Source organism: Eucyclogobius newberryi, unplaced genomic scaffold (genome assembly GCF_026437365.1).
Source record: "Eucyclogobius newberryi isolate DKJ021-1_F unplaced genomic scaffold, fEucNew1.0.hap1 SCAF_1, whole genome shotgun sequence".
NCBI classification, from domain to species: Eukaryota; Metazoa; Chordata; class Actinopteri; order Gobiiformes; family Gobiidae; genus Eucyclogobius; species Eucyclogobius newberryi.
Window position 1 is genome coordinate 24,710,645 of NW_027315723.1, and position 12,500 is coordinate 24,723,144.

The 12,500-nt window shown below is 44.1% G+C and overlaps 1 protein-coding gene across 1 annotated transcript in view; it reads right to left on the reverse strand.

Moving 5' to 3' along the window:
* The window catches only part of tmem244 (transmembrane protein 244), a 14,062-nt gene extending 7,777 nt beyond the window's left edge, over window positions 1-6,285 (reverse strand). The window contains exon 1 of the mRNA XM_072451375.1: window positions 6,113-6,285. Coding sequence (XP_072307476.1) covers window positions 6,113-6,205 — 93 coding nt within the window. The 5' untranslated portion in view covers window positions 6,206-6,285. The remainder of the gene's footprint in view (window positions 1-6,112) is intronic.
* Between the last annotated feature and the right edge of the window lie 6,215 nt (window positions 6,286-12,500).

Sequence of the window (12,500 nt, forward strand, 5' to 3'; positions counted from 1 at the left end):
CTTTGAAGGTGAGGAGGAGTATTTTAAAGTTTATGCGCTGCTTGATGGGGAGCCAGTGGAGAGAGCGGAGAACGGGAGTGATGTGATCACGGGACCGGGTGTGGGTGAGGAGGCGGGCAGCGGAGTTTTGGACCATTTGGAGTCTGTGGAGGGAATGGGAGGAGATGCCAGTGAGGAGGGAGTTGCAGTAGTCGAGGCGGGAGGAGATGAAGGCATGGATGAGGGATTCAGCAGCGGGGAGGGTGAGGCAGTGTCGGATTTTGGCGATGCGGCGGAGGTGGAAGTATGAGGTCTTGACGATGTGGCTGACATGGGGAGTGAAGGAGAGGGTGGGGTCCATGATGACACCGAGATTGCGTACCAGGGTAGAGGGGGTGATGGTCGAGGTGTCGATGCTGAGTGAAAAGGGACCAGTTTTATTGAGAGTGGATTTGGTGCCAATGAGGAGGAGCTCTGTTTTGTCACTGTTCAGTTTGAGGAAGTTGAGAGTGAGCCATGATTTTATTGTAGAGATGCAGGTTTCAATGTGGCTGAGGGGAGGGTTTTGGGTGGATTTGGTGGTGAGGTATATCTGGGTGTCGTCAGCGTAGCAGTGAAAGTCCAGGTTGAGTTGGCGGAGGATGTGACCAAGGGGGAAGATGTAGCAGATGAAGAGGAGGGGGCCGAGGACTGAGCCCTGGGGGACCCCCTGCGTTACTGGGGAGAGGGTGGATGAGTGACCGGAGAGGGAAATGAACTCTTGCCTGTTGGTGAGGTAGGATGTGAGCCAGTCAAGTGCAGAGCCCTCAACACCCAGTTGGCGCAGCCTTTGTAGAAGGATGGAATGGTTTATAGTGTCAAAGGCTGCGCTGAGGTCTAGTAGTAACAGGATGTCTGCAGAGGTGAGGAGATCGTTGAGTACTTTGACCAGGGCTGTTTCAGTGCTGTGAAGTGGGCGGAAGCCAGATTGGAGGGGTTCATAGAGGTTGTTTGACTGGAGGTGGGTGTGAAGTTGGGCGGCGACGATGCGTTCCAGCGTTTTTGAGAGGAACGGCAGGTTGGAGATGGGGCGGTAGTTGGAGAGGTTGGCGGAGTCTAGGGTGGTTTTTTTGAGGATGGGGGTGATGGAGGCCAGTTTGTAGATGGAAGGAACATGGCCGAGGGATAAAGACTGGTTGAAGAGGGTGGTGAGATGGGGGATGAGAGCAGGGAGGCAGGCCTTGGTTAGATTCGTTGGGAGGGGGTCGAGAGAGCAGGTGGTGGTTTTGGAAGCGGTGATGAGGTCTATGATATGAGAGGAGTTAACAGAGGAGAAGGTGGTGAGGGGAGGGAAGGGTGGGTGGTCAGGGAGAGGAGGGGGGGCAGGGGTGGGGGTGGTGATGGAGTTAATGGAGACGGCAGTCATGGAGCTGTTGATTTTGGAAATTTTGTCATTGAAGGCAAGGAGGAAAGAGTTGCAGAGGTCAGGGGAGGAGGGTGGAGTGATGTCCGGTGGCTGGAGCAGCTTGTTGACGGTGGAGAACAGGGTGCGAGGGCTCCGGTGGGAGCTGTTGATGAGGGTGGAGAGGTGGGCAGATTTGGCGGCTTGGAGAGCGTCACGGTAGGAGGAGATGTGTAATTTGAAAGCTTCGGCGTGGACGGTGAGGCGGGTTCTTTTGAGGAGTCATTCGAGTTGGCGGCCAGTCTGCTTCATGGTGCGGAGTTCAGGGGTGTACCAGGGGGCGGGGTTGATGTATGAGACGGAGGAGGTTTTCCAGGGGGCTAGGGAGTCAAGGGAGTCGGAGAGGGTGGTGTTGAGCATGACAGCATAGTCGTCGGGGGAAGAGGGGGGGGAGTCAGGGGGGAAAGCAGAGGATATGAGCTGGGAGAGCGTGAGGGGGTTGACTGACTTGATATTGCGGTAGGTGATGGTGCGTTTTTTGGGGTTGTGGGGCGAGGGTAGGGGGGCGGAGAAAAGGATGCAGAGATGATCAGAGAGTGGGAAGGGGAGGGGGTGGGGCTTAGATATGGGTAGGAGAGAGGAACAGACTAAGTCCAGAGTGTGGCCTTTGGTATGGGTGGGGAAGTCAATATGTTGGGTGAGATGGAAGCAGTCCAGGAGAGAGAGGAAGTCGGATGTCAGTGGGGCGTTGGGGCAGTCAATGTGGATGTTGAAGTCACCAGTGAGTAGGAGGCGGGCAGAGAGAGAGGATGCGATGGTGAGGAGTTCAGACAATTCAGTGAGGAAAGAGGGGTGGGGCTTTGGGGGACGATAGATCAGGATAGCGGTGATAGAGTTGGGGAGGGAGAAGGCGAGGTATTCAAATGATGAGATGGATGGAAGGTTGAGGTTCAGTTCAGTGATGGATGTAGATTTTTTATGAATAACAGCAAGACCTCCCCCACGCCCGGAGAGGCGGGGTTTGGCAGTGTAAGTGTAGTTGGAGGGAGTGGCTTGGTTGAGAGCATAGAAGTCCAGGGGCTGTTGCCATGTTTCACAGAGGAGAAGCAGATCAATGTTATTGTCCAGTAGCAGTTCAGATATAACAGGTGATTTGTTGGCGAGGGAGCGGCAGTTCAGCAGTGCAAGGGAGATGGATGGGGGCGCGGAGATGGATGGGGGCGCAGGGGTGGGGGGGCGGAGGTTGCTGAGGTTGGCAGTGCGGCAGGTGGGGGTGACAGGGGGGCGAAAACTAGTCCAGAGTGAGGGGATAGGTGAGCCGTCGTTGGAGTGTTGGTTATGGGAGAGACCAGAGCCCCTGTGGATGTAGCGGGGCCGGCGAAGGATCCCAGCTGAGCTAGCTGCAGAGGCAGCAGCAGCTGGGAGACGGTGGTTATGGTTGAGGAGGTGAAGGTCAGCAGCGGTGTAGGTGAGTAGGCGAGAAGTTGGTGGAGCGGTGGCCTGGAGGCGTGGGAGTGATAGTCCGAGGAGGAGATGGAACGTAGCAGCAGATGAGAGTAATCCAGTTAGAATGTTGGCGGTGGCTAGAGGCTGGTTAACTAGAAGCTGGTGGGCAGAGAGTTGTGAAAAAGCAGCAGTGGACCGGGTGTTGAAGCTGGTGGAGTGAGTGGCGTTGGTTGCCCCAGACCTTGTCTGCACGGCAGGGAGGCCCCGCGATACCATGACGGACCTCCGCAGGTGTTAAGCCAGCTGTTAGCTGGCGGCTAGGGCAGTAGATAGTCCAGGAGTGAGGGAGGAGATGAGCGATGGACGGTGCAGTAATGTCCGATGAAGTTAAGGAACAGGGATGTAGACAGAAGACAACACAGAGACGCGGGAACAAAACAAAACAATGGAAACGACTAACAAAACAAAACAAAGACGTTGGGACAGAAGCGGCAGTCCACATACCAGACGCCGGCGTTGCTCTAGCCCAATCAAGACGCATTTGAGTCCAGTTTTGTGACCAGATCGCCCCCGTCTGTGGAGCGGGGAAAGCAGAGAAACGGGGCTGTACCTTGGTTGTATGGGGCTGCTTTTCTCCGGGTGGAGCCGGTGCCCCGCTCTCCGTGTCTGCTCCTGTGGCGGGCTGGGGCCACACCTTCGCCCAGGTACAGACCTCCGGGGCGGCGGGTGCGGGAGCGCGGAGCCGGTGTTCGGGCGTGGAAACGCCGGTGCAGCGGAGGAGAAGCGGCGCCGCTCGCTCGTGGTGCGTGCGGCTCGTGGCGGTGCGTGCCGCTCGTGGTGGAGCCGGTGATCGGACACGGAAACGCCGGTGCAGCGGAGGAGAAGCGGCGCTGCTCGCTCGTGGTGATTTTTATTACTTATAACAGGACTATTACTTATAACAGGGCTATTACTTATAACAGGACTATTACTTATAACAGGACTATTACTTATAACAGGACTATTACTTATAACAGGACTATTACTTATAACAGGGCTATTACTTATAACAGGACTATTACTTATAACAGGACTATTACTTATAACAGGACTATTACTTATAACAGGGCTATTACTTATAACAGGACTATTACTTATAACAGGACTATTACTTATAACAGGACTATTACTTATAACAGGGCTATTACTTATAACAGGACTATTACTTATAACAGGACTATTACTTATAACAGGACTATTACTTATAACAGGACTATTACTTATAACAGGGCTATTACTTATAACAGGACTATTACTTATAACAGGACTATTACTTATAACAGGACTATTACTTATAACAGGACTATTACTTATAACAGGACTATTACTTATAACAGGACTATTACTTATAACAGGGCTATTACTTATAACAGGACTATTACTTATAACAGGACTATTACTTATAACAGGGCTATTACTTATAACAGGACTATTACGGGTGTAAATGTGGGGGATCTTACACCGTTGCTACAGTAGGTTTCACTAAGAAATTACTCAGGAAGCGAAAATGTGAATAAAACAGTCTAAAAGAAGTAAACACTAGAACTAAAGAGGTGTCTGCATAGCACCAGAAGAGTTTAAGAGTTTGAGAAACACTAGAGCAAGTTTAAGTATGGCACAAAGCGTGAATGGACTGTACGATTAACACACAAATGTCATAGACACAGAACTGCATTTGAGAGATTACACTTCAAACATGTATTATTTGACCATTTTAAACCAGCTCTTTTTGCATCCTTAGTTATTTTGACATTATAAACCATGCCGTTCTCCAATGTTGACATCTCCAAACAACAACTGCAATAACACAACTGTTTTGAAAGTCTAATGTTTGCTCTTTCCCCACAGACACTCTGTTTTTGGCGAGCGGATAATTTAAAGAGGCAGTTAAAGGCTGTTTATTTCGCTGGGAACCTCTGGACTCTATTTTGAGCCTTTTGATGCCTCCAGGCTGAGGAGCTGCAGACGTATCAGCGCTAATGCTACGCTCACAGACGAGTAAACAAAGCTCTGCTCCGTTTTGTCGGCCGCAGATTAGCCTGTGACCTAAAGAAAAACCTCTCCCGGGCCAATTATTTAGCGTAAGTGGATTCCGATTGAGTCAGTGGAAGTAGGAAGAGCAAAAGGCTGCACACAATTCGACCTGATGATGATTTGCGTGTTTGTCGCTGGACTTATTAAACAGACAACGAACACAGCGGTGGACAACTTAAGGGACCACTTATATTTTAACTGAAAGACATCAAACGGCAAAAAAGGATGTGCGTAACGATAATGGAGTAAAACTGTAAAACAAACAACGTGCAGGGATCAAATTATATCCCAACTTCAGATGAAAACGCAAGCAAATCATTTTCAAAAGGTGTGAAGAATGTCATTTATGGCTAACTTGTATGAGACGGATCAATCTGTTGAACTAAAATGTGTTATGTCTTTAAGAATATGACTCGATCGTGAACATCACTACAAGGATCATTATTATAACATTATTATTACTCGTGATGGAGAGCGGGGAAAGGATTCTTCTTTCTACTGCCTTTTGAACATGTGTCATTTATTTTATTCACTTTTTTGAACATGTATTCATTTTGATTACTGGGTGAATGAGTAAGCTTGCATCCATCTTAATGTTTGGAAATAAATAAACTAACTAACTAACTAACTAAGGCTGCAAGATTAATCGCAATCAAATCAAAATTCTGCAGATTTTGAATTTGAAATATGTCTTATTCTGCTTAAAAACATGTTAACGCTGTAGTTTAGATCCGTAAAAACATGTTCTGAAATACATGTCATTCTTTTATGCACATAATTTCAGTTCATTGCTCCTGGACGTGTTTAAAATTAGAACCTTGAACAGAATCCCATTGTTAAATTAAATTATAAATTGCATCATCCATCACTAAGCTAATCGAAACACTCACAAGTACATTTTCCTCCCAAAAAAATCCTGCTGCTTTAATATCTTTCCTTGATTTATATAATTAATGTTAAAATTGCAAAGCATGTTTTGACTTCTCTCTATTTTCGTTTCCTTCCTGTCAACAGCCATTTATCTGGAATTAGCTGCCAACAATGACGCTTTCTGGAGTATCTCAACAATGTTATTAATAAAATCTGACAGAAATGTGTCTCTAAACAGTTTAGTTGAGGTTTAATGGCCATGGCAAATGAGAAATGTTTGTAAAGTGTCACAAAAGTGCAAAACTATCACCTTCTACCCTCATTTGAAAGTTTACAACGTGACTATTTGCTGTAATTTCTTACCCAGGTGTCACTGGGCGTGGTCTTGAGCGACAGGGCTCCATGGCGTTTTATGAGAGTGACTCCACAGCAGCGGCAGCAGTAATCCAACAACATGAAGGGCCCCTGGAGAGGAAGAGCCAACACGGGCTACATGTCTGTGTCTGAGAGGAGCCGAGCGAGAGCATGGTGTGAGTGAGGAGCCGAGGAGGGACTGGGGATTATGAGGAAGGGGATTACGCCTAAGAGGTCTGGAGGTAAATCCTGAAACAGATCAGGGTGAAGGTACAGGTGAAGTCCATAGAGAATACACACCACAACTGAGCTGCAAATCTGTGGTGGTTACGCAGGAGCAACTAAATACTCTAGTGTGAGTAAACATATCGATGTACCTGCTTTAAAATGTACTTGAAGTATTTCACTCAGAGTTTGAGAACTGTTGAAGGTAAATGTGGAGTTTTGGGTAAAGAATGTTTTTTATTTTTGCTCATCGGTTCGGGTCGGTTCAAATACATTTCTTACACTTTCTAGTGATTTTTATAACTCCTCACACCATACAAAAGTATAGTAGTTTTTTACTTTGTAGAAAGTATAGATATCTGCTCTCAAATGTAGTAATGGAAAAGTCTGGAAAAGTCTGGGATCAGTGCTGCTCAGATTTAACAAAGCTCCAGAACATTCCACTTTCCAACTGTAACAAAAGTAATAAGCATTGAATGGAGAAACCACTTGGGTAGAGACAAGTACAGATACCTAAACATTATACTCAAGTAGAGTACAATTACTTACTTAATGTCTTTTTATGTCTTTTTCTCAGCTATAACTATTCACCATGCGCTAAAGCAATATTTTGTAAGACCAAAATAATTAGTGCGTGAATAGAGTTACATGGTCTTTTAAAGGAGATTTAATATTGAACTATAACATGAGTAGATCATAATTTTATGTAAAAACAGCATTATTGATCTAAAATGGCTTAACAATAGAAACAGGTTAATTGATCAAAGGATTCAGCAGGAGCAGTGTGGTTTTAATCCAGTTCTTTACTCTCCAACGGGTGCTTGAGAGTTCAGTCCACATGTGCTTTCTGGATCTGTCCTTTGGGGTGAGCTCCGGGAGTATGGGGTGAAGACACGTCCAGGCCGTGCCGATCCGAAGTTTGACAAGGAAAACAGTATAACAGAGTGAAAGCTCATTACATCGTCTGCCCCACAGTCCAGTGTGTCCAGTGCAGCTCACAGAGGATGTGTTCTCCACTGAGAACCTCTGACACAGGAGTTCACCCCAACTGTGCCACAAGTGTTCAATGGCCAATTTGAATGTTGGAGAGAAGTAGCCTGCCTTCATAATGTATTATTAAAGGTGCGCTATCTGTCACCTGCTTGTGTCAGTTTTATTTCTTTGCCAGGAATAATCCACAGTATAGCATATCACTTATGACATCATCATGAAAGAAATTTACTGTCGATTAAGAGTCCTCTCCCTGCAGACCTTCACCAGGAGGACCCGCATTGTAACTTATCTTCATCCACAGAGAACAAACAAGACTTCTACTAAGTCTAAGTCTACTCTAAGTATAATCAAGACTTATCATCATTTCTATCACGTAAAAGTGTTTTAATATTGTCAGATGATTATTTGATGACTATTGTAGCTTTTGAATATTGTAGATTTTGCAGTAGGCTACTGTTGCATTTTCCACTGGAAAAAGGTGGCTTGCCCTCTTCAGGTGGGTGGGGAGTTCTTGCCCCAAGTGGAGGAGTTCAAGTATCTCTGGGTCTTGTTCACGAGTGAGGGAAGGATGGAGCGTGAGATCGACAGATGGATCGGTGCAGCGGCTGCATCAGACTGTTGTAGTGAGTCGAAAGACAAAGCTCTCGATTTAAATCCACGTTCCTGCCCTCACCTATTGCCATGAGCTTTGGGTAATGACAAGAAATGAGTTTCCTCCACCAGGTGGCTGGACGTTTCCTTAGAGATCAGAGCCTCAGTCACTTGCGAGGAGTCACTCCTCCACGTCAAGAGGAGCCAGCTGAAGTGGCTCGGGCATCTGTTCCAGAGCCTCCTGAAGGCCTCTCTGCTGCCATCATGACCATAAAGCAGAAGAAGTGGATGGAGACCCAATAACTTCCTGTTCAAAACTACAGAACTGATAAGCTCCGCCTCTTCACAGTGACATCTTTTCTTAACAAGCTGCAGATTGTAATTTACGTGTTTACATATCGCTTAGAGTTTTCATTTTTCAAATAACCACAAGGATATGGACGATGAGGAAAAACTGTTGTAACAAGGTTAAAAGCTCATTCAAGTTGATTTAGCTCCAGTTAGATGAGATACATTTACGATAAAAAAAAAACACTGTGTTGATGCTAATTAAAAATGTCTGCTAATATTTTGAACATAACAATAATGTTTAGCTGTGAAAATATATACCAAGCATCGCAACAAAATAAAAACATGGACATCAGTACTAGAACTGTCTGCAGTTTCTGTTGCCAAAATCTTTTCTTTGCCAAAATAAAACCTTTCACTGATTTCATTTCAATTCCCTGGGATATTGTGACAAATGCAGTCCAGGTTTTTAAATTAGTCCATGCATTTTGAATATTATACAAAAACTGTGACATTATTAATCAGCAGTGAATACAAACAACAAAACACGTGTGATATAATGAGGAATAGATTTAAATTCAAAACCACACAATGGATTTATTGTTTGTAAAGAAGAAATAGCCAATAATCTAATAAAATAATGGGCCAATTTTAACAAACTAGTAAATACAAGCTAAAATGTTTGATTTTTGCATTGTGGGTTTCGTAGTCTTTTTCAAGTTAAAGATGACATTGATTTACTATTTGTGGATTGAGCGTTTCTCATACTGTGTGAAACAAAGACATGTGATGACCACTAGATGGTAGCGAAGTGGAACAACACTGTCGGTTCAAGAACATGCAAAACACTAAGTGTCATAATAATTGCAACACTTTTCCTATAATTTCAAGGACATAAATATTCCAGTAAATGTGTTTGTCAGTAGAGTGTATAAGCAAAGATTTTCACACAGTCACGACTCACAAACACAACACAAACCATCAAAAGTGACAACCCCAAAAAGTGTAAAAAGCTCTGTGTTTAGGGCCGTGATGCAAGAGCCAGAGGTGAGAGCCAGGATGACGACACTTCAACATCAGCCACGGAAATAGAAAGAGAAGGAGAAACTACAACTCTCCAAGTCGTCAGTGCTTGCGCAAATGTGATGGTCTTTCTGCGCTCGTGTGCGTGTGTGTTTTACTTGGCTGCCACGGTAACCTGCATCACTGTAACCATAGCAATGGAGGGAGGAGGTTGCTGGGAGGACGGGGGTCTTTGTGGAGCTAGGTAAGCAGCCTCTGCCCGTCTCCGGATCCTAAAGTGATGTTTGTGGAACATTTGGAAGAAAAAAAAGGCACATGGTTTAAGGCTCCTGAGTCACAACTGAGTCATATTAGACAAATTATATTATTCTATATTGGTCATAACGCAAGAGATGGTCTCCGTTTTTATTCTTCTGCAGGGAAAGCCACTGTGAATCATCTGCCTACATCTACAATCTACAATCCTCATTATCCTGCCCATATTGTCTATTATATTCCTTTAGTGTATGCTGTTCCTCCTCTGCATTGTCTTCTCTTTCCTTTATTTAACCAGGAAATGTTCCCGTCCAATAATATTATTATTATTATTATTAATAATAATAATAATAATAATAAGCCTGTTTATCTTCTTTTGAGTTTAAAATAAGATCCTCAAAGGAAGAATCAAATATTTAGTTTGACTTAAAATGAGAAAAATACAAGCGACAAGCAACTGTACAATTGCCACTGCAAAAAGTGTTCTCTGGCAAATCTCATTTTTGGCAAGTCAAGATATACTCAAATGAAAATAAATACATTTTGTATTTTTGTATTTTATCCAAGATGGTATTCTCAAAGCGCTTGATAAAAACAATACAATAAAATATGCATCAAGGATAAAATAAATAAGGAAATACTGACGAATTCAAGGGTAAAAATGTATGAGCTATATTATTTTTAGTGTTAGAGGAAACCTGTGAGGACACAAGCCTCATCTGCTTGTGAAATGAACCCAGGACCTTCTTGCTGTGAGTCTTAGTGTTTACACTGTATTGTGCGCTTTTGTGTGTGTCTTTTATACTGTAGCACGTGTTTATGAACAGGCTCGAATGAATATTGCAGCTCAAATGAATCACCCCTGGAGCGATAAATAAAGTTTTCTGAATCACTGTATCGACAATATCTCCAAACATTCTTATCTTAGTCATAAGAGGTAATGTACGCCGCTGTGAATAAGCTGCCTACATCTACAATCTATAAACCGCAGTATCTTTTTACTCACATATTCACTATCCCTCCTCTCACCTCACTTTGGAAACCTTCATTTTTATTCATCCTTGATTTAACCAGGACATTTTGAATATAATGCTCTTGTCTTCGCCCTATTTACATCATGTTTTAGTGCTAGAGAAAACCTGTATGTAGACACAGAGAGAGCATGCAACATTAACACGAAGAGGACTCATCTGCTTGGGAATTAAACCTAAGACCTTTCTCTGTGGCGTTGTGCTAACCGTGCTAACCGTGCTAACATGACGTCAAACGCTAACACACAAGTGAAACGTCCAAACATCCCTGATGCTCTCAATCCTATCCATCCAAGAGTATTATCAAAAGAATTATAATTTAAAAAATCCCTGCACATAATATGGCATTTCTAACTTATAATAGAATAAATGTGAATTCCATCTGCTTCAACCCTTGAGTTTCACATCTTATTCTCTCAATCTATAATCAAACTAAGTGTAACCGCGCACCCAAGATAAAGGAGGAATATGAACAATTGCACCGGGAGCTGAGTGCTTTTTCATATCTGGAGAGTGATTACCGCACACGACTTCAAAACAAACTGCGCTGCCTCCACAAAGAAGAAGAATGAACACACTGATGTGTTCCAGCCAAAGCCTGCGCAGTGTCTCTTCATTTCCTAATCAATGCGGCGCCGAGTCAGAGCGAGGGACTCCGGCGAGCACAGAGGGGAACATGGAACCACATGTCACCACGGGCCAATCAGGCTATAATTAGTTCCTTGGTGATGTTGACACTTTGTTCGCGGGCCGTAATCATGCATAATCCAGTTAGATGCAAACACTACGACAACAAAGGGCAAGTATTTCCCCCTAAAAATAATATAGGTTTGCGATTGTGGATTGACATGAAAACCGTCGTCTACAGTCATTTTGCATTTTGGTGGGATTTAATGGTGGAGATTGGCAAATACCGGATATATCTTCGTGATCGTTACAGTTTGTGAGTCAGGGCTCAAAGTGTTGACTCATTTCGTTCTTATCGCACTTTATTTATTGTTATGGGGCCACTATTGACAGGACTTTTGGGAGGTACAGACTTGTAAAATAGAAGAAGGACAGAAACATTCTCAATTTAACTCAATTTAAACGTTTTCATCAGGTACAGGATGTGGGCCCACAATCAAACCAACTTAAAGGTGGAATGGACGATTTTTTCCAGCATTTTTTTTTATCATATTTCCTCGTGGCGTGGATAAATCATTTGTCCTGCCACGTATCAATCATAAAACGCACCTATCGCTCACCTGCAGCCGCATACGGTTCGTGCCCACGTTTCCGCGTGCCTAAGCGCATTGATCTATCATAATATAGTTCCCTCAGTGTACGGGACAAAATGAAGACGGAGAAAGACAGTTCGAGCTGACGCAGAAGTGGACAGAAATCTACGGGAGACGAGCGATGCGATGCGCTCCGTCGTGCTAATAAACAAACGCACGTGTGTGTTGTATCAGTCCGCACGGGGGAGTGCGCATGCGCACTTCCGCCTGCGTTCTCAAATCGCCGAAAAATCGTCCATTGCGCCTTTAAGAAAGGTTTGTATCTCTGGACAATGGACATTTATAAGCAAAGATGAGTAGTTTTCATTTCCTTCAGTACTTTTATTAAACTTATACTTCTTGGACTCGTGATCAGACACTATATTTTTACTCTTAGTACTGAGTAAAATGTAACAGTACTCTTACTTGAGTAAAATGTCTGGTTACTCCCTCCACTGTGACGAAATCTTACAAGTGACAAATTACACTTACAAGTGACAAATAAAACCACCTACAATAGCCTAAACGCCAAAAAACCTACTCCACCTGCACAAAACATCACAAAACCACAACCAATGTCACAAACGCAAAGTGGCACAACCAAAAATACCTGTAAATAACGGCTGAAAAATGACTGCGTTTAAGGGTTTTGACGTTTAGATTGAGCCTCCGTAAATACCGTATGTTTGACTTGTGATGGGTCACAACAATGGCCACAATAGTCAATATGAT